Source organism: Coffea arabica, chromosome 10c (genome assembly GCF_036785885.1).
Source record: "Coffea arabica cultivar ET-39 chromosome 10c, Coffea Arabica ET-39 HiFi, whole genome shotgun sequence".
NCBI lineage: Eukaryota > Viridiplantae > Streptophyta > Magnoliopsida > Gentianales > Rubiaceae > Coffea > Coffea arabica.
The window spans coordinates 7,208,274-7,230,348 of NC_092329.1; the positions used below are offsets into that span (position 1 = coordinate 7,208,274).

At 35.9% G+C, this 22,075-nt stretch overlaps 3 protein-coding genes across 11 annotated transcripts; all 3 read right to left on the reverse strand.

The window, feature by feature from the left end:
- Nucleotides 1-211: 211 nt before the first annotated feature.
- LOC113714443 (phospho-2-dehydro-3-deoxyheptonate aldolase 1, chloroplastic-like) lies at nt 212-3,792 on the reverse strand. The gene is made up of 5 exons (XM_027238273.2): nt 3,117-3,792; nt 2,406-2,683; nt 1,766-2,042; nt 1,382-1,627; nt 212-663 (listed from the first exon to the last, which is right to left on the reverse strand). The coding sequence occupies exons 1-5, from the start codon at nt 3,666-3,668 to the stop codon at nt 406-408; spliced, it is 1,611 nt and encodes a 536-aa protein (XP_027094074.1). The 5' UTR covers nt 3,669-3,792; the 3' UTR covers nt 212-405.
- A 6,269-nt stretch (nt 3,793-10,061) lies between these two features.
- On the reverse strand, nt 10,062-12,635 carry LOC113713331 (F-box protein FBW2-like). Of its 9 annotated transcripts, none has more exons than XM_027237038.2 (3): nt 12,496-12,635; nt 11,224-11,537; nt 10,062-10,818 (listed from the first exon to the last, which is right to left on the reverse strand). In XM_027237038.2, exons 2-3 carry the CDS (start codon nt 11,526-11,528, stop codon nt 10,215-10,217), a joined length of 909 nt encoding a protein of 302 aa, XP_027092839.1. In that variant the 5' UTR covers nt 11,529-11,537; nt 12,496-12,635; the 3' UTR covers nt 10,062-10,214. The 9 variants fall into 9 exon arrangements, with proteins under 9 accessions (XP_027092839.1, XP_027092840.1, XP_027092837.1 ...); XM_027237039.2 differs by having other exon boundaries at nt 12,492-12,624; XM_027237036.2 differs by having other exon boundaries at nt 11,224-11,621; nt 12,496-12,622.
- A 7,906-nt stretch (nt 12,636-20,541) lies between these two features.
- On the reverse strand, nt 20,542-22,008 carry LOC113713424 (protein EXORDIUM-like 2). The gene has a single exon (XM_027237149.2). It carries the CDS (start codon nt 21,712-21,714, stop codon nt 20,788-20,790), a length of 927 nt encoding a protein of 308 aa, XP_027092950.1. The 5' UTR covers nt 21,715-22,008; the 3' UTR covers nt 20,542-20,787.
- Between the last annotated feature and the right edge of the window lie 67 nt (nt 22,009-22,075).

Sequence of the window (22,075 nt, forward strand, 5' to 3'; positions counted from 1 at the left end):
TAGGCTGGCAGATGATATCTAGAGACAACTGATTAAAATGGCAAGAAAAACAAGGAGAGAATCTACACCGCTTCGAGGAGTACCATGCTAAAGTCTCAACTCAGAATTCAGAAGTTGAATTCATTTATATTTTCCAAGATATGTACACTGATGTTAGCATTTATAGGCGAAAATAGTTTGGAATTAGTTAGGAATTACCACCAACAAGAGGGGAGAAAAGTTTATGCTTTATTTGTTGTCTCATCAAAATCTCAAACCATCAGTTTCTACCAGTATTGACAGAGTAATACATGATAATATAGTTATAAATACAGAAACAAACATGTTGAATAAATTGATACAGAGAAACATGTGATGCAGAACGGTGCACACAGAATTGACGCCCTCAAAATCATTCTAGAACACCTAAAATGCTACCGACTTTTGGGATCCAAGCCGCCTCTTTCTCAGTCGCTCAGCGATGATAAATGCAAGTTCAAGTGATTGAGAAGCATTGAGCCTAGGATCACAGTGTGTGTGGTAGCGCGAGCTTAGATCATCAAAGGTCACAGTACGCGATCCACCAATGCATTCTGTCACATTTTGGCCAGTCATCTCCAGATGGACTCCTCCAGGGTGGCTGCCTTCTTGCTCATGCACATCAAAGAATGCTCTTACTTCCGCCTGTTGCAGACAAATAGAAGAATTTGGCTATCAACAACTTGTCAAATTCATGAAGCAGACAACACAAGTGTTTTACATTCAGATACAATGAACCAGATGATACTGTAGCATATCTAACTACTTCAAGTTTCCATCCAGATCACATGGTAAATTTAAATTATACTCTGAATTTTCTTCTCTTCTTCTGGTAGCATAGCACAAGTCATGAGAAAGGACATCACCTACCAACCAAAAATGGTCCCAAGGCCCCATACCTACTTTTTGACTAAGACACTTGCCACCCTACCTAACAAAAATTTCTACACCAAATCATGAGATCCATGATATACAAGAATTATTCTAACCTTTTCAACCAAAGATCAATTGCGGGTTAGTCTCACAAATGAATACACAAGCTGCCCACCTAAATAGACATTTACTGTCATACAGGCTGGCTGAACTAGCGGACACCAAAAAGATTTGTCAACACTCGATCATGAAGTTGAACATTACAGATTCAAGAAAAAGAACTGGTTTCTAGCCTAAGATTGACTCTTTTATATAGATAGAATGTTCCACTAAGAAAAGATTGGATCCATGACATAATTTACTGAAAACTGCTGAGTGACAGCATGAACAACATAATTGATAGTGGTTGTATTATCTCGTTTTTTCTCACATTTGTCTTCTTTATCAATGTTCCTAGCATAAGAAAGGTGAGGCAAAACCAGCAACTTACCCTGATAGAATCAAAAGGCCGAGTCTTTAGACCACAAGGAGCTTTGATGGTGTTTCCATGCATAGGATCACTAACCCAAGTTACAATTTGCCCTGCCCTTCGGACAGCTCTAATCAGATGAGGAAGCTTCACTCTCATGTTCTCTGCCCCCATTCTGGTGATGATGGTGATCCTTCCTGGCTTGTTCTGAGGATTCAAAATCTCAATGAGCTTGACTAGCTCATTTGGATCCATCTTGTCACTTACCTGTGATGAAAAAAATTACTTATTAGCCATCAAAGCTTATGATCCCCATCCATATTTAACACATAAAAATTAGACGAAAAAAGTCACTAGAGAGTCTGATATAAATGGCTGAAATAAAAAACCAATACCAAAACTCACCTTAATCCCAAGTGGATTAGCAACTCCTCTCAGGAACTCAACATGAGCACCATCCAACTGCCGGGTTCGCTCACCAGCCCAAAGGAAATGGGCTGAACAGTCATAGTACAAGCCAGATGTGGAATCCAATCTAGTAAGAGACTGTTCATATGGTAGGAGCAAGCACTCATGCGATGTCCAGAACTCAGTGGTCGTCATGATTGGATGGTCAATTGTAAGTCCAGCAGCAGCCATAAATCCAAGAGCCTCGTCTACACGGTGAGCTAGTTCACGGTATCTGCAGCCCACAGTAGTAAATAAATTTACAAATATGTATATATATATATATATATATTTATATGAAAGGCAATTCATATGCTTTAGGGAAAGTAACAATTGAAAAATCAGTGAATGGACTTTCAGAATGTCCAAAAAAGGCTACTGTGAGAGTAAATTTACAAAAAAAGATCCAAGAATGATCATGCAATTCAAAAGTAGCAATAAACCTACCACTCAAATTTTTTACAAGCAGAGCATATAAATGACATAGATGAAAGAGACATAATCCAACATTTCTACCTCCTTTATCCTAGAATAAGTATGTGATGAAGCCAAAACTAGATGGTATTGCAAGACAACCCCTATTTACTTGCTAACGTACCTATCACCTTGTTCGCTGTGCTCTGTGAAATCCAGGTTCCACTGTGTAACCCTCTGCATAGCTGCATATCCTCCAGTTGCAAACGCCCTCAACAGATTCAGAGTAGCTGCAGCTTGGCAATAAGCCCTGATCATCCTCTGAGGATCAGGAGCCCTCGACTTTGCATCGAAAGTATCTCCATTCACATTATCCCCCCTGTAACTTGGCAACTTTACACCATTCTTCTCCTCAAATGGCTCTGACCTGGGCTTTGCAAACTGACCAGCCATTCTTCCTACCTATATAGCCATTACCCAATTTCCAAATTCAGTTATCTAGCATAACTATCCAGGTTAAATTTTAAAATTATAACCAATGAGACTTAAAAAAAGAAAAAGAAAATAGCGATTACTGAGAATTTTCATTTTGTGCATGTGACCAGAATCAAAATTATCATTCATTATGCATGCTGAACAAGAAATTGCAACAAAGGATCATATCCATTTTCCACAAAAACAGAAGCCAAGATTAACAAGATTTTAAAAAGACCCACTTTAAAGTTTAAAACATCATTACGCCTAATCCATTACAGATCCTGAAACCACTTCATTGTTTACGGGAGTGACAAGTAAATAATATTAAAAGTGCAAAATTTTATCAACATTTCAAAACGGAAAACTATAAAAACGAAAAATAAAACCCAAAAAAATGGAAAAAGGACAAAAATCTGACCTTTATAACAGGCAGTTGGCCGCCAAACATCAACACAGCACCCATTTGAAGAAGAATCCTGAAAGTGTCTCTAATATTGTTAGCATTGAATTCTTTGAAGCTCTCAGCACAATCTCCACCTTGGAGCAAAAATGCATTGCCCAGTGCAGCCTCACCAAGTTTTTCCTCAAGGCTCCGGGCCTCGCCGGCAAAGACAATCGGGGGGAAAGCGTCCAGAGTCCTGAGAACCGATTCTAGCTCCACTTGATCCGGGTATTCCGGGAGCTGAAGAGCTTTCTTGGTTTTCCAGCTTTCCGGGTTCCATTTTGTCGGAGAAGTTTCTTTCACTGCTGGCGTTGCAGCCGGAGCAGCGGTGGAGGATACAGTGGCTGACGGTGGGGTTGTCTTCGGGGACTTGTCGGCTGATTGGACGGCTGAGATGGGTTGGATGGATCTGATAGTGGGCTTGGATGATGGTTTGGTGATAAAAATGGGAGCTTTAGGTGAAGGCTGAGGATGGTGGACTAAGGCCTTGTTTGGCAGAAGGGAACTATGGGTGCTAGTCAGAGCCATTTTAGGAATGATGAAAAACAGAGAAAGTGCGTTTGGTGTGTGTAATGTGTGTTGTGTGTGTGTGTGTTTTCTCTAGGCGGTACCTTTGTTGCAGGGGAATGAATGGGTGGTACCTGAAGAGACTGGGGAGAGGTGAGAGGAGGTTTTATAAGGAGGTTTAGATGGGAGTTTGGGAGTTGGTTTTTGGGGGGCGGGGGGGCGTGTGTGGGGGTGCCGGAGGACTGGGTGGGGACAGACGGTGGACCTGGTGGTGGTAGTTGTGCTATGCCAAAAGAGGGGGGAAAAGTGAAAAATGATTAATTAAATTTAAAAAGAGTGGTTGTTGGGAGGGATACTTTTGTAAATTCACTTACGAATATTAGAATTAGTCAATTGTGTTTTAGACCCTCTTACCTACTCTGTTGGCAAATGGCAGTTCATTAGTTAGGTGCTGCTAATTGTGAGTTGTGACCCTTACGTGACAAAGGCAAACGCAAATAAGGACCCCGTATTAGGCTGAACTAGCATTGCTCTCCTCCCCGCACCTTGGTTTTCTTCTTCTGTTTTGGCTGGTTCAAGACTTTTAAGTGCTGCTAGTATACAATATCGTATGTTTCTCAACCTTTTTGGAGGGTGTGGTAGTTAATTTGCAGCTAAAAGAACCACATCAAATTATGAAATAGGCATTATTTTGAAGTTATCCATTGGTATCTTGGAAAAGTTGGGTGAAGCGTGCATGGAATAGTATTCTAGTTGGGTCTATCTGAATTGGTTTCGAATAACATGAAGATTATGGAGTTTGAATAGTATATTATTTGAAATATTATTTGAAAATATAAAATAAAAAGGCATATTTTCCCCCTTGCACTGGAGATTGGTAAAATCAAGAACGTCTTTTTTATTCTGTAAGAAAAATGTTTGAGTGGATTTGACTGAGATTACTATTGTAGGTCAGTACATGATCTCGAAATTATAAATTTTTATAAATCGCCCAATCCACTAACACAACTGTCACATCGATAACGAAATTTAAACACATGACTTTTACGATGAAATAATCCGTTCTTACATTCTGAACCAATTTATGTTTTCAAAATCAAGAATATTCTCAAGCTATGGAAGTTTATTCTATCAAGAACATTCACAAAGCTATGTAAGCCTGTTTTATTTTCTTTCTTGTGGAAAAAGAAGAAAGTCCAGGCTTCAAAACCTAACAACGTTCCCACGTACCTAACACTAGCCAATACGTGAGATTGACGGTCGTCCTCCAGTTCATTCATGCATGTAGATTTCTTTGTAATTGTGAGTTGAAGTGCTGTATAATTCAGTGATGGGTATATATGTCAATATGTGTTTGCCTTGACCAAAGTTGGGAATAAAAATTGATTCCAGTTTCCAGTTCCACGTATCCTTCTTAAAGTCATCCCACCTGGCCTATGCTGTCATTGCTTGTAGAATTAATTAATTAATTGTTGCTGTCTCGTCCAGTTTTAATTCTAAGTGAAGGTGAACAGCTTTAGTTCTCCAGTACAAAATTTTTTTACCGCTTCATAAGAATATTCTAATAATCCTACAACTCATCAAAGAACTCTTCCGCACCCCATCAAGCATAATATATACTATCAACTTAGGAATAGCAGTAGTTTTTCACTCTAAAAAAGTTACCACTACATATTCACGAGGAAGACTGATTCCCAGTTTCGGGCTTGCAAGTTGCTGCTCTTTGTACAAGTATAAGAAGAAAGATAATCAATCCCCCGCTTAGATTTGTTTTTGGTGCTAAGTTTTTTAAAGATTTAGGCTAATTTTTCTATATATTGGTAAAAAAAAAAGTCGGACAATTATACAGTAAAATGATTTTTTTTTCAATATAACAACTGGCTACCAGCCTTATGGTAAAAAAAAAAAATTTTTTTTTAAGTAAAAGTCTGCGGTGCTGACCATGGCATGTATACAGAAGTGGAGAGAAAGTGTAATGGATTAAGACTCCTAGTACTAGACTAGTGTTTTATTATTTGGACGAATTTATTTGGTAATGACACACTTATTTCCAACTATCCCGTTTGGCAAGTGAATTTTTTTGGTGTTTATTTAAAACTTTACTGTAGATGTTGTATAAAAAAATTTTGATGTGTGTAAATTTTTTGATATTTTAAAATACATGGTTTAAAATTTTTGAAATTTTTTTTGAGATTATTGTAGTTAAAGTTGTTAAAAAATTGTAGCAGATAAATTTGGCCAAAAGCTTGCTTGCCAAACAAGACCTGTATACACAAACTCTGGAGCACTCCATTGTATTTTATCCACCTTTTATTCTTTGTCAAACACCAATTATAGACTTGTGCAATTACAAATGTGGTTGCAGAGATCAATTGACGGTCTCGAGTCAATTGGACTATTTTTAAATTATTTTAAAAAATAAACTGTTTTTTTTTCTCTCAAAGAATTGATTGTCTAAATTTGGATTACATCATCTCAGATCAATATGAGCTGTCAATGTATGCCCATTGCCAAGTCCGATTAGGGGGCACCCATTGTCAGAAGGGTAGAAATGGAAAATATATCAAAACTAAGATCATTTGCCGAGTTGATACTAACTCATGTAAGGAGACATTAGAGCATCTCCAACACAAGTGTAATGTCTGACATTACACCGGGTTGTGGCCGTGTAATACCCATTACATGCATCATGCTGATGATGCGTATGATAGCTGGCCTCCACTACAAAATTTAAGAGCTTGACTCTAAATTTGGCCAGCAACATTCATTTTTCGTTTGGCCAGCAACGTTCATTTTGTTATTAGTTGCATTTTATTTGATTTAAATTATGTAATATTATGTTATGGAGTTCAACTAATTACATTCTGAATTATTAATTAAGTATGGATTATTATGATATCTTCGCATTTGAGGTATCAAATATTTTTTAAATTTTTTGCATAATTATTTTTGAAAAAATAACAATATATTATTTTTGAGAGATAGAAAAAGATATATTATTCAAACTTAAAAATTAATAATATCATTTTTAGAAAATAAAAAATTCAAAAGGTAAAAAATTTAATGAAAGTTAGTACTTTATTTTTTAAAAATAACAAAATTATTTTTAAAAATTATTTTATTTATTTATGAGATATGCGTTATGTATTATTAAAATAAATATTTAATTTAATTGTGAACCCATGCTATTGCACCTTGTGGAGTGTAATCCATTGTCAGTGAAAGTGTAATAAAAGAGAAAAAAGTGAAATATTGACGTAACATGTGGATTACATTCTTTAAAGTAAAGAGTGTAAATAATTGTGAATGCCCTTAGAAGGACTGGCTACCATGAGTTGAGCACGTACCCAACCCCCTCCATTTCTTGAGGATCATTTATGCTTTTCACCTAAAATTTTGGCAGGCAATAAATGAAATGCAAATTCCCGTGGCTTCAGTCTGAACACGTGTTTAATTATTATTATGCAATTTTGGTGGCATCACATCTATATATTACCTTGAATTCAAACATGGCATCGTGGTATATTCTCACTTTTCTCGTGCAAAATGGAGCAGGAGACGTCTCGCTCTCACTTGAGTTTGGTAATCTGGTAGCCGACTCGATGCAGAGAAAAGACTAACAAATAAGATATTCATCGGAAAATGAAATATGATAACTAAAGCTCAACTTCTTATAATGAAACTTTGGGATATTTTGAGCTTTGCCTCATAGGACGGTTGTTTTTACTTGCATGCAATTTGGATTGAAAACGAGAAATAGAGGAGTTGTTGTTAATAGACCAACACCCATATTTATTAAATTCGGCTCGAAACTCAACTTAAAGAGGTAATCGGATCACTGGATTATCGGTTTAATTGTGGATTGAACGGTTCAATCGCGAAATGCACAATAGTTATATTACATAATATAATAATATATTTTAAATTATAAAAATAGTAACATTTTTAAGTTAATGATTCAACCAACGATTCAATTTTTTAGATTCATTGATTGAACTGTCAAATCGTTGATTTTTTTTTGTCAAATGGTCAAATCATTGATTGGTCAACAAATTTGTTGTTTAACTGGTTTAATTAGTAACCCAACTCTGTCCTATAGTCGATGCACTGAGTTGATCAATTCGGTTGCTGGTTGGGCCGAGTTTTATAACTATGCCAACACCTCTTTGCAGACCTTCTTTTTTTTTTTTTTTTGTGAACTCATCAATTTCAATTTGGGAGTCTTGTTGCATGGTTTTGCCCTGTTGTCCAACTCTAGTGGACTTTTGCTAAGGCCTGGCTGAGAGAGGAAGTTTGAATTTCCTCTCCTCTCTTTGTGTTCCTCATTCCAGTTGGTCACCTTGTAAACAAATATTTTGCGTAGTTTAGGCTGGCATCATAGTGAAGTGTTTGCCGTTTGAGAAGATCAAAAGAAAAAAAGGATTGCATCACATTGTGTGGCGTCTAAGCAATTACAAGCATTGAGTTTATTATTATTATTTTTTATAGTTTTTACACGTTACGAAATGAACTTAAATGAGTTTCTGAAGTAATCAATGAACTACCAACCGATCAACCAAGATCGAGGATAAGATGATTAATATTGCAACACAAACACAAACGTGCAAAATTTACATCCATACACGTAAATATTGCTATGAAATGGATGTGTTTGGGGGATGAGATCCTCTCCATTATTTTTCTCTCCATTTATCTATTCATTTTTTAATTTAAATAACTAAAATTTTTCACAGTAATCTATTTGTGCCAATAATTTTAGATCCACAAGTAGATTGACATACTCAAAAATTAAGCTCATTTATGAATGTTTGGTCATTCAATTTGCACAAAACATTTTGACGTTGCAAATTAGGTCAGAGTTATGATCAAAGTTGTAGAGTTTGATCCAACGGTAAAACTTTAATGATTTAATTTTAATTTTTGTATATACTTTAAACAATTGAAGAAATATGATATGGATAGCTTTAATTTTCAAAAATAATATTATAATTATGTTTATTTAGGCGTAATGGCAAGAAGATCCTCTCCAACAACTAATGGAGAAGAGCCTAATCCATATTTGCGCACCGATATTTTTTAAAATATCATTTTACTTACATTATAAACACGTTTACTAATCAATCATCTTTTTATATCATATACATTACATCACATTATAAAAATGTTTCGTAATAATGATTTCAAATAACCTCCTATCCAAACACGAACAAACTCATACATGCATACATGCAAGCTTCTGGCCCATATGCAGTGTTGTATACAATAGTGTACACACATTTTTTTTTTTTTTGGGGTAAGAAAAGGATTTAAAAAACGAGGGGTACAACAAGAAGTTTTTTCAGAGGTACTTATCTCGATTAGACTATATACTTTACCTAAGAATCGCAGTCTAATATGTACTGGAACTGTTGAATTGCTCAGTATTAGCCTGTTGGACCACCACAAGATCCATCACCAAATTTTGGCACTTGGGGTCATGGTCCACATTGGATCGCATATTAAAGACACTTTGGACATCCAACCTGGGGAAACACTGGAAATGAGCCTAGTCGCTATGCCTATGAAACTAGAGGACAAAGATACCGGGTCTGTATTCCTAATTCCCTAGACTTAACCTTCATGCTCTACATCACAGAGCAGAGCAATTAATGGTCTGTGCAGCAGCAATTCGTTAACCACCGCCAAAGAGGACAAGGGCTTTTTTTTTTTTCCTTTTCGTTTTGAGAAGAGGACAAGAATTAATTATGTCGATCTAAATAAAACGAACATGACTGGGTTTTATAAAAGAAATAATATGTAATGTGTGTAAAATAAAAAAATTATTGAAAAATGCGTTCCACAAGAAACGTACAAATTTTTTTTCGAAAAACTTCCCATCATTCATTGGGCATTTCTGCTTTTATGGAGAGATCATCTTACTATCATCGAACTGCAGTCTTGATTAACTAGAAAGGAGAAGAGCGAGAACAAGGAAATCCATGCAATACTCAGCCAAAAATGGTGCTAATTGATTCTCTCCTCGCCTCCCTCTTCTGAAATAATTATTGGGGTTAAAAATAAAAAAATCCCTTGTAGTATACCTAATACACAGAAAAATCTCCCGTGATTTCAAAACATACAAAATGATACCTCATGTTTTAAACTAAATTGTAAACCAACAGAATTCGTTAAACTTAACGAAATCCGATAAACTTAACAAAATTCGATAAATTTAACGATAAATTTAACGAAATTCGATAAGTTTAACAGCCAAAACCATCATTTTCGTTAAATTTAACGAATTCTGTTAGTTTACAATTTAGTTCAAAAATGAGGTATCATTTTGTGTGTTTTGAAACCACGAGAGCTTTTCAGTGTATTAGATATACCGGGAGACTTTTTGTTATTAACCCTAATTATTGCAATGATCAAGAATTAGAAGTGCACATAAGCAGTACTGGACTTACTAGGAATGTATAGTTCACAAGACAAATATACCATCATACATCCAACAAGCAGACATCTTTATATTCCAACACATACTTTGAAGGGCAGATAACCAGCAAGCTAGTTTTTCTGTATGGGAGCTCAAGGAGATGGAGGCCATCCATAAACAGAGGCTTCATCATATCCTCCATAAAACCGCAGTTCTAGGCTTTCTTCATCATCCCACATCCCATCTGAACTCTCATAATCATCATATAATGAATCTGAGTAGTCTGAGCAATCTTCCCAAGCATTTTTCTCATACTGGTCCACCACATGAGGCCCCAAAACGTTCAGCTTCGGGAACTTGTCTTTGAGATACTTCTCATCAAATTTCACATCCCAACATCCTCTCAAGTCCAGAAATTCAAGCTCGCGGCAGCTAGTGATTATCTCTAGAACACCTATCGTATCGACAACGTGATATGCTATTTCAAGATGCTTGAGCTTTGGCATAGTGGTTGCAATGGCAGAAGCCTCATTGTTCTGCAAAAGCTTACCCTCGACATCCAGTGGATGCATGTTTCGGCGCAGTCTTTCGAGAAATTTGCAGTTCTTTCCAATAGCCTCCAAAGCGCGCGGACCAATTTTACTGCAGTAGCTCACATCCAAGAAAGTTAGAATAGAAAGTCTCCCAGCAATCTTTTCCATTGTTGAATCACACATTTCGCTTCTGGGAAGTCTCAAGGTCTGCAGAGAACGAGCGCTAGCAAAACCAAAAATACATTGTCTGAATCAAATCTCTGCAAGGATAACATGTCAGTCTACTTAAGATGTTCGTAATCTTACACAAGGGCAATTCGGTTAAGTCAATCAATGATATTTTAGATCAAAATACCCTTGCTATAGAGAGGACCAATCTAAAGGGTTTCTATCTGAAAACAAAAAAAAAATTTAGTCAAAAATTGGAATAGAGAGGAACAATCACTTATCAAGTATGAAGTCATCTAATCCCTCTTTAGATGATCCATGTCCCGAGACAACCTAAAACGCATGCTAGTTCCTAATAACAACATAATCCATATTGAACAGACAATTCCACAGAAAATCTGCTTATGCACGCATGATATTGGCGATGATAGAAAATTTAATGAATTGCTGCACTTCTTACTGTTCAGCAATGAAATCAAAGATATTCTCGTTCTGTAGTCCACAGACACACAGCTTTCGCAGAGAACCGGAGCTCCTTGTAATCAACATTCGTAGCATTCGATCAACATCACCCGACTCAGATCGATTGCTCCACTCCTCAATGTCTATCTCTTGCCAGCAGTAAGGGCCCATCACTGCTTTGCTCCATGGTTTACATACTCTAGGTATCACAGTTAATTTCTCCTGGAGAGAGAGGTTGTGGAAGATTAGGCCAAGTGCATCTGGTAGAAGATCTTCCCAGTGCCGAGAATCAGTTCCTTCCATCGGAGTACTCTTCACAAAACAAATAGATTTCTTAATTACAGGTTTAACTCTTCTACATCACCACCGTGAATTTCAGAAATTCTGCTCAAGAACCTGAAGAGAAGATCTTATTTCCATATGCATGTTGGCACAGTAAATTGAAAAGAATGTGACATGCAATAGAATCTAGATTAAGTACAAGATCTCAACCGCTGTGAATAGTTCTTTGAGAAGATAAAAGACATTTTGGCATCCATAAGCCGTCACATAGTAGGAAAGAATTATTTAACAGGAAACAGGGCTTCAAGCAGAGGTTTATTTAAATTTTTATTTTTAATCCCCAAATAAGAAACCAAGAACACTACTGTTTTCAAATTAACATTCCCTTAAATTCCCTTTGTTGAGCATAAACCTACACTAAAGGAGAAAAAAAAAAAGGCAAGAACAGGTCTTTTTTCACTTCAAAGTAGCAATCTTGATTCTCAGAAATGCCAGTAACAGAATCAGTTTCTTCTTCAATTCCACATGCGAGAGTAAGAGAGAAATTTGTGAAGAAACATTAATCAAATTCAAAGACATAAGACCCCCAAAATACTAAGTGAAAGATAATCAACTATAATGGGGTTCCCCCCACAACAACATCACCTTCTCATTTATCCAGTCGTTTATTTTGAAAGGGAAATGGACACATTTTGGCAGCCAGTTATATGGACTCCAAATGCTACCAACACTCAAATGCTAAGCATTCAGACATAATCTTATAAGGGTTCCTAGCAATATACATAAAAATGTCATTTGAGTTACCAGGATCCAAAAGAAGCACCAAACCTCTGCAAAACCTCAGACAGAAAAATCCCACAAAAGAGGCACCGATTTATCCGGCAGGAAAAAAGGGGGTAAAGGAAAAAGTAGGCATCAGAGGTTAAGAAGAAAAGAAAAGAATGCACCAATAAAAAAGAGAAAGCAAGAAATAACTAGGCCTACCTACCAGCTCAGAGAGGTAATGCACCCACCATCTGCAACGAAAAAGATGGAAAAGAAAGCAAAGATTCAAGAATAACAAGTAAAGACAAGACTAAAAGCCACAAATCTACTCTACTACAGTCCACAATGTGTGATTATTTGTATTGTATATTGCATCTCTTCTGTATACTATGATGTACTAGTGCAGTAGGAACATGTGTCTGGCAGTGAAAATAACTTTAAGCAATATGACAATAGTAGGACATGTGGACGGTGGTTTCATTGTAATTAGGAAAAGTTTGGCTTACCAAGAGAGCCAACAGCCAACAGTTATTGATGGTCAAATCACAAAAGTTGAGTTCTTTTTTCTTGAAAAGCATTTAACCGCATTGATTTCACTATTTTGATGAGGTTCAGGTGAAGATATTTTACTTGTATACCTAGTTTATAAATTATTCGTCTCGAAAAAATGAACAAATTGTGGTAGTAGTACAATTATCTTTTCTTTTCTGGGGTCATTCTTGTCGGTGGTGATGGATGTCAAATTACCAAAATTAAAATTCTTACTCTAAAAACAAATGCTTGTGCAGCGGTGAGTAAGATTGTCTCCGTAAAAATTGAATAATTTATTTCCTTTCAAGCAAGAATTAAGTGGGAGTTTTGGAAAATTAAAATAAATAATCAATGTAAATAAAAACAGTCAAACGGAAGAGAATTAAAATTAAATCAATAATAAGCAAACTTTAGCCAAGGAGGAAATTTTAAAAGTAGTTCACACAACTGTTCATTGGTTAAATAATTATTTCATCTATTTATTAACAAATAGGTTATAATTGTCAAACAAGCAATGAAAATCAGTTTTTACTTACTATATCCATGTGTATCCATAGTTAAAATGCATCCGTTAATTACTTCTCTAACCAAAAAATAATTCTAAGTATGTTCGTAGAATTTAATTTTTTGATTGCGTTAAAAAACTAGAAAAATTCTGTTCTAATCAATAAGCACACTACCAGAGTTTGTTTAAATTAGATTATATATTTTCCTAACATGAATCCAATTACACTAACCGCCGCTAATATCAACTATCAAACAATTATGAATTTAATTGATTCCTTTTGCAACAAAAAAAAAATGAACCCAATCACGCTAATCACCACTAATATCAACTAATCAAATAATTAGGGATTTAATTGATTAATATGACAGTAGATTATTAGATTAATTCAAATATCGGGTCCGTGATAATGAAATAACAAAATAATCATAAGAAGCTAAATCAGAAAACATATGAATATTAACTAATAACAAAATAATCATAACAAATTCAAATATCGGGTCCATGATATTGAAATAAAAAAATAATCATAAAAAATTAAATCAAAAAATGTACGAATATTAACGAATAAAAAAACAAATAAAAACAATTCGATCTCAGAGTTACTCATCATTAGAATAAGAAATTAGTTGCTCATCATTGAGTTATCCCTTAATTAGAATAAAAAATTAGTTGTTATCGTTGAGAATAACTCAGACAATTTCGTTGATGAAAGTCGCATGAAAGTCCGATGACAAGAAAGAAAAGAAAAAGCGAAGAGAAAAAGCTCGTCATTTTTTTGTTGGAGACCAATCAATCCATCTCCACAAACAAAGACGGATTCTTAAAGCCAACGACAAAAGCCCCTTTTCCGCACATCTCTTACTTTCCTAACCTACCAGCGCTTCCTAATTTACCTTAATAAAGGAGATTCCCTCCGATGCCAACAGATAAGCCAAGTTTGTTTCTTATTACAAATTGAAAACAAGGAAAATCAGTCATCTTAGGTAAGGAAACAAGCTCCTAAGGTAGGGTTGGATTTAGGTGCGACCACGGCAAATTGATTCAGAGTCTTTTGAAAAATTATCTCTTTTAATCACTTTTTGTTTCACTTTTCTATAATTAATATACGTAATCAAATATGAGTAAAATCTATTAATTAATACAATATTTGACCAAAATTATAAGATAATATTCGCAAATTTGTTAACTAATATGCACCCTATCCTATCACTGGGATAAGATTAAAATGTTCCCGTTACATTTGATTTTATCTATCGCAAATGACTTCAGCTGCTTGCACAATTGGGAATTGGCTTATTGACGGTGAAAAATGAAGGGTCACCTGTTTAGAAAAAAAAAGATATATATATATATATATATATATATATATGCATAATTATATATGTGCATAATTATATATATGTGAAAAATGAAGGGCCACCTGTTTAGAAAAAAAAAAGATATATATATATATGTGCATAATTATATATATAATGATAATTATTAATTATACTACTAGTTATACATGTCTATTAATAAAAATTATTAATTATTTATACTAAATTTATTAATATATTTATATTAAATTCCTAACTACACTTAATATAATAACACTTTTTTCTAAAAAAATACAATAATAATTTAGTGATTGTATTTGTATCAAAAGTAAAAACTTGATTATTTTAATTATATTTGTTTTATAATATTATATTATATTCAAATAACTTTTATTTAATTATTTTTATAAATTTTAATTGTGAAATTACAATGAATAATAATTTGGTGATATATTTTACTCCTTGATTATTTGTTCAAATTTAATTATAATAAAATTATATAATAAAATTTTTTTAATCCCACAAGAAAAACGGGACGGAGCGGGGCAAGCGGAAGGCGGGGGACGGGCTGGGGCTGGGGATGGGGGGATCCCCGCCCCACCGCTACAACTAGTTGCTGTTCTTGGGAATCATCAATTGCATTGACTGTAATGACTTTCTGTCGTCTAGGTGCAAATATTTTTTACAGACATCTTAATTTTAGTCCTCTCCAAAAGTAATTCGGCGACCTTCCGTTTCTGGCTGTCTTGTTGGAGACGATCAAATAGTACCAGAGTTGGTTTAAACTCTGGAACATGTGCAGAGGGTAATTAATTACACGCCTTTTCTTTTCCCCCTTTTTGTTTCGAGGGATTTGATGATTATTCTTGCTTCAGCTTGCGGCTAAACTGGGATTAAAGCTGTAAACTCATGTTTAGGAGAAACAGTTACAAAATCTTGTGTTTGTTTTTTTGGAGTTGCAGGCAATTTTGTGCTTATTGGAGCCTTGATTAGCCCTGTTGAACCATCATTTGGGGCCTCGACAAATTCTGGCAGGACTAAAAATAACCTGGTGAAGCTAAAAACAATAATGATAAGGGCAAATTATCCAATTGGCCCTTTAACTCTTTGTCTAGGTAAAATTAAGCCCCTCATCTATTTTTTGCTGACTTTAAGCCCTCGAACTTGTAAAATGGGAAATCCGTGGCCCTTTTAGCCAGTTTCTCCGGTTTTGCAACCGGATGACCAATTCACACGAACGCCATGTGCTTCTTTCAAGGGCATTTTTGTCCTCATATTCTAAGCAAAAAAGGCACACATAATCCACCGAAGGAAGCTGGAAAAGTGCTCATTTTTAGTCAAAAGAGAGAGAAAATAAAAGGGGAAATTGCTGATCACCTACCCCCTTGCCCCATGCCGTAGAATATCAAACAAAAGAAAACGCAAAAAGATGGGAATTTTTAGATAAAAAATAATTTTCGAAAAAAAGGTGTTTCCTTTCTCACTTTTATTCCTCCTACTCTCCCCACCCCGCTGAAACAGAATGGCTGAGACGACGTTGCTTCAACTACTCAGACTCCACCAGGACGATGACGGCCTAGACGACGTCATTGAAGAAGTAGATTTTTCTCATCATCAAACCCATCCCCACCGCCATCATCTCGATCCCTACTGGTCTTCCGATTTCGATGCTATTGGTTGATCCCCCAGCGACATCGTGTCGGAGCCCGAATCGGTTGTCACCAGCGCTGATCTTTTCGACCGCGAGAATCAGGTGAATTTCGTTATGGACCTCTTGCACCAACGAGTTGAGCAGTCCCAATTATCCTCCACAACCTGTGTGGTGATTGACCCGGAGATTTCCGATGCTGACCCGAATTTCGGGATTCATGAAGGAAACGACGGAATGGAGCCGACCCATTTGGATCTTGATCTGAATCTAGGGTTTCTCGGAGAGCCCACTTCGACAAATGTGGAAAATTCAGGGTTCGTAGCTGAAAATTTTGAGGGTGGGGACCATTTTGTAACCGGGTTGCGAGTCGTGGATATCGGGTCGGAATCGGATTTTGATATAAAACCATGACGTTGAGATTGATTTTAGTGCTGACGATGATGATATAAGTAAGGGTGATGATGATCCAAGCCTTAGGCTCTGTTGGGATTCTTTTCAGATTGAGGATCATAGAGAAGTTAATGAGGATTTTGAGTGGGAGGAAGTGGATGAAGGAGTTGATGAGAGAGAGGTTCTGAGCATGTTTCTGGATGATGATGACATGCCGGTGATGGCCCGGGAGGAGAGTGCAGATGTATCTAGGAATTTGGACTGGGAGGTTTTGTTAGATGTGCAGAATTTGGAAGCAATCCCCGAGAATGTGACAGAGACGGCCATGGGATTGCGTGGGGGTTGCGCAGGGAAGAGTAAGGGAGGTGAGGGAAATCAAATAGAAAGGTGGACTATGTGTGCCCTTTTTGCTTAGAATATGAGGACAAAAATGTCCTCGAAAGAAGCACATGGCGTTCGTGTGAATTGGTCATCCGGTTGCAAAACCGGAGAAACTGGCTAAAAGGGCCATGGATTTTCCATTTTACAAGTTCGAGGGCTTAAAGTCAGCAAAAAATAGATGAGGGGCTTAATTTTACCTAGACAAAGAGTTAAAGGGCCAATTGGATAATTTGCCCTAATTATAATGGTCACGGTTTTCCTTTCTTCCGTAACATCCTAGTATGAATAGGCGTGTACTATTGTCAACAATTTGGGCAACAAAGGACAGGCCAGTGACAAGGAAAGTATGAGGTCATTGAGAAAAAGGTGAGATCAATAATTCTACGACAGCCTCTAAAGTCAAGATATTTGGCCTTGTAGCATATCAATTTGTGGGTCCATTTTTGAAATTCTCCACCACCAGCAACAACTAGGTTAAACTTTAAAGATGATCAGGTGATATCTGAATTTTAATACAATTATTCAGTAGTATTTTACTTTATAGGTAATATACAGTAGTATATTTTTATATAATTTTATTATGCTTATGAATGTTTATTTATGCATTTGTAAACATATATGAATTTAACCTGTCCCAATTTTTCGTTTGGCAAGTGAGTTTTTTGAGTGTTTATCTAAAATTTTACTGTAGTTTACTGTAGAAGTTTTAAAAAAAAGTTTTGAAGTATGTAAATTTTTGAATATTTTGAAATGCATAGTTTAAAAACTTTGAGAAATTTTTTGAAGTTACTGTAGTTAAAGTTTTTAAAAACTTGTAGCAGACAAACTTGATAAAAAAACTTACCTGCCAAACAAGGCCCAGCTTAATGTTGGTCTCTACTTGTATGTCTAATTGTCCATCCAGCCCTGTATTCCTTTGTCTATCAACGGGCTTTCATCCATTTCTTTTCAACTCGCTAGTGAAAACATTTCTTTATCACTTCTCCATTTTTTAGGCCATTTTGTTGTTAGTTTATTATTATTATTACGGTTTATCTAACTGGTGGCACTCGTTAAAATGTATTTCAGGTGATATATTTTTAAAAATAAAAAATAATTAAAATAAATAAATAAATACAACGGAAGGTAAGCAAGATTAAATAGAAAAAGTACATAAATACAAGAGAGAATAATAATTGTTAGTATATATGTATATATATATATATATATGAGGTAGGTTAGGTGAATACTAAATATATTAATGAGCTCATTGCAAAAATCTTTATTATTATCATACTACTGTAAGTAGGTATGTAATCAAGCCGAGTCGAACTCGAGTATTGCTATACTCGAGCTCGACTCGACCTATAAATAACTTGGCTCGAACTCGATAGAGTCGAAAAATCTTAAACTCGAGCTTGATTTGAGAAAATTTTTAAAAGCTCGAGACTCGACTCAATAAGGCTCGACCTTTAGTCAAGCTTTATCGAGTCAGTAATCAAGCTTTTTGACTCGATACCTTACTTGTAAATTCAGTATAAATTTTGCCCATAACGGTCATTTTATAATTATAATACATATATATTATTTAAATTCTGACTCGAACTCGACTCGAATGTGTACTCGAGTAGCTCAAAACTCGGCTCGAATTCGGTTTGACCGACCAAGCCATTAACCATGCTACTCGTGAGTAGGTCAGCTCGCTTACATCCTAACTGTAAGGTCGCAGACCATCTAAAAGTTTCATCCGACCGATTAAACTTCTAAAAATGCTGATACAAATTTCATGTGACGTGCTTTCCTATTTTGCAAGCAGATTTACATCTTTTCCCATAAAAACCCCTCTCACCAGTTGATTAACTCTTCCTTCAACCTAAATATGAAACGAGATTATTTGTCCCCAAGGTTTTCACAAGGTTCAGAGAAATTTACGTATTTTACCAGAGTTTCTTCATCGATTATATTTGGGAAGAAGTTAGTGATTATATTCGGAGAGAAGCCTTAGGAAACTCCAGAAACTTTGGAAGCAAATAATCCCACTTTGATGGAAGAGATAAATGATTTGTGTGAGAGGTTTTAGACAAAATGGCCCGGTTAAACCATTTTTAGAAATTCAGTGAGTTGGACAACACAGAGAAAAATATAGTGGCCTAGTTGGAACATTTTTAAAGTTCAGCACAGATTTTCTTCTTCCATTAGCCATAAATACACAGCTTTCTTTTGGAAATGCATATAGGTCTAAACTAGCATCTGTTACTTCTTCATTCTCAAATTTGATGCTACTTTCTCAGTTGGTTGCTTCCTAATTTTGAGGACTTGTCTTTTGCTTCAAAGTGAAAGCATCCTCTTCCGGCTGGTTCTTCTTCTATCTTTAGCCGGTGCTTTTGGCAACCTAATATTACATACGTGAGTTTATTCATAAAAATGGAGATATCTGTTGGTAGGAGGTAATAAGAAGTTATCGTATTCAATTTTAAGGAAAGAAGAAGATAATAAGGGAGAAATGGAATATTTGAAACTTAGATGAAAAAGGCAAGAACAAAATAACGAATAGGAGTTGCAATCCTCTGGTACGTGCAAGGTGCAAAACAGAGAATTTTCGCAACTGCAAAAAAGAGTTCGGTTTTGGCTACTTCCATGACGTCGTGGACGGGTCTAAATAAATGGCTTTCCATTTTGCATATTTTTTTTGGGGCCCAATTAAAACACTCCAATTTTGCACAAAAAAAAAAATTAATACTACAGTAAAATCTCTATAAATTAATAATTGTAGAATCATACAAATTCTATTAATTTAAGGAGGTATTAATTAATCGATAAATTAATAATTTATTAATTTATCGAATATACTTACAATTAAAAAAAATGCTCATTTAATCAACTAAAATTTCATTTTATTTTTTATATAAAAAATGTGAATTATTTTATTAATAAAACGAGGCTAAAAGTTTAAAGAATATAAACTAATCCATATGCACTTGATTTGCAATAACTCTTCATAAGTTCCTATTACAATATGAGAATTCAAGCCCAAAATTTTTAGATGCAATAAGAAAAATTAGAGAGGCAGATTTAAATTTTAAGAGAAAAAGAATAGACTCATATATTTTAGAAAATATGGTATGTAATTTTAGTGAATAATTAATTTGTGACATGAATTGGATCAAAGGATTACATAAGATTTTCAAAAAAATTATTATCTTATTATTTTATCAAAATTATTTTTAACTTGTTAGCTCAAATCAGGATAAAAAAAAATTATTATTCAATAGATGCTATTAATTTATCGAGTATTAATTTATAGAAATTTTACTACATCTTGATGACCTATGGAATTAAAAAAAAAAAGAAGAAGAAAGAACATGAACAACTTTTTTAAAATTGTATCTTCTTTTTTTTCTTTTTTTTTAAGAACAACTTGTAATGCTTGAAAGTTACAAGTGAAATTTTACAACATCGGACAGGATCAAAATACACAATGCATTGTCTGAGATCTAGTCAGATAAACGAAAATGAAAATCAACGGAAACATAAATTAATCAAACAGGTCTTCACGACTTCTGCAAGGAGTTTTACAAAGTACAAATTCTCTCAATTATAATCATTAATTTAAGTATTTCTTCCTTTTTAAATAACCCTATAGGAACACATTCAACTCAAAAATCAACAGCAGCAGGAAAATTATAAAAATTGAAATTGCTTGAGGTCAGTATATAATATATATATTATAGTATTTTATTTTGCTCAGGAGGTTTCGTCTCACGCGAGTGGCTTGCACGTCGACGTTTTGGGATCCCACATGGCTGGCAGCAGATATTCACGGCCATTCGCCCCGCGAGCATTGTAGCTCGCCCCGGTGGTCTTATCAACCAAAACCGTACCCGGAAATCCCGGATAGGCGCCCGATCCAAATATTCCAGTACAAGCAGAAACGGCCTCTAACGGCGCGGTGGGAGGGCCCTGAAAGTAACCCCCATCAAACGGATTCGTAACAGCCCCAGCCAAAACCGTTGCCAGATTAATCACCAATCCGTCAATCCCAACGTCTCCGTTAGGTGCCACTAACGGCGGCGTTTGCGGCCCGACGATTGGCCGGTGGAAAGGCCAAGCACACTCGCCGGGGCACTGACTGACGGCGTTACCCACCCAGGCATAGGCATACTTTTGCGCCTTCCTCCCACGGGTCCACCCGTGGGTCCCACACGAGTTCATGCAGAAGTCTTCAACTGCCACGTCGGACGCCGTCAGGACCAGGTTAACGGTATTGACGTGACTAAATTTGGAGGTCAAGGCTTGAATTTGCGAATCTTTCAGCTCCTTTCCAAGAGGGTAATTCAATGAAACCTGTTTCCCGACGGCGATGGTGGATGGACTTCCAAGGTACTTCTGGGTGGTGCTCCACCATGAAGCCACCGTCTGTGGCGGGGGGCCGCGGCGGCCTGTGGGGCTGAGGGATTTTAGAAAATCGACAACTATAGCACGTTGGCTAGGGGTGAACTTGCCGTACCACAAGAGATTCACTGTCGTATTGCCTTTCAAGAGCTCACCTTTGTGGTACTTGAGCACAATTGGTTCTGGCTTAACCAAAGCCAGTTTTCTTGGAATCGCCGAGAAGGAACCTGGCAATATTGCTAAGAGCACAAACAAAGAAAAAGTAATGGTAACGAAACGAACGTTAGCAACCATTTTTGGTTGTCTGAAATTTGAACACCGAAAGTTCTCAAGAAAGGTTGGTTTTTTGTTTTTTTATTTCCTTTCTACTGTACAATTTTTGATAGAACTTAAGGAATTTGCAGGCTGCAAATCGTAGGATGTTGGTTTGGTTGGAAAATGTACATGCACGTATATATAGGCCATTTTTTTGGGGGTGTTGTGAACTTGTTAAAAGTTAGTGATTGCCATGTCCCATAGAGTTGGAAAGGAATACGCGTTAGGAGTTAAGGTTTTGGAGTTGACTTCATAAGGCCATTAAAAGCGTTGTTGGTGGTTTTAGAATGGTATGGTTAGGAAGGTTATGTAATGGGATTACATAATTGTATAGCTAGAG

Excerpts from the sequence above, each read along its gene's own strand:
- LOC113714443 (XM_027238273.2), bottom strand. The coding sequence starts at position 3,668 with ATGGCTCTGACTAGCACCCATAGTTCCCTTCTGCCAAACAAGGCCTTA. Across the intron at positions 2,043-2,405 it reads CACAGCGAACAAGGTGATAG|ATACCGTGAACTAGCTCACC; the intron begins GTACGTTAGCAA and ends TGTGGGCTGCAG. Across the intron at positions 1,628-1,765 it reads CTAATCCACTTGGGATTAAG|GTAAGTGACAAGATGGATCC; the intron begins GTGAGTTTTGGT and ends TTTTCATCACAG.
- LOC113713331 (XM_027237038.2), bottom strand. The coding sequence starts at position 11,528 with ATGGAAGGAACTGATTCTCGGCACTGGGAAGATCTTCTACCAGATGCA. Across the intron at positions 10,819-11,223 it reads TTTGATTTCATTGCTGAACA|CGCTCGTTCTCTGCAGACCT; the intron begins GTAAGAAGTGCA and ends TGGTTTTGCTAG.
- LOC113713424 (XM_027237149.2), bottom strand. The coding sequence starts at position 21,714 with ATGGTTGCTAACGTTCGTTTCGTTACCATTACTTTTTCTTTGTTTGTG.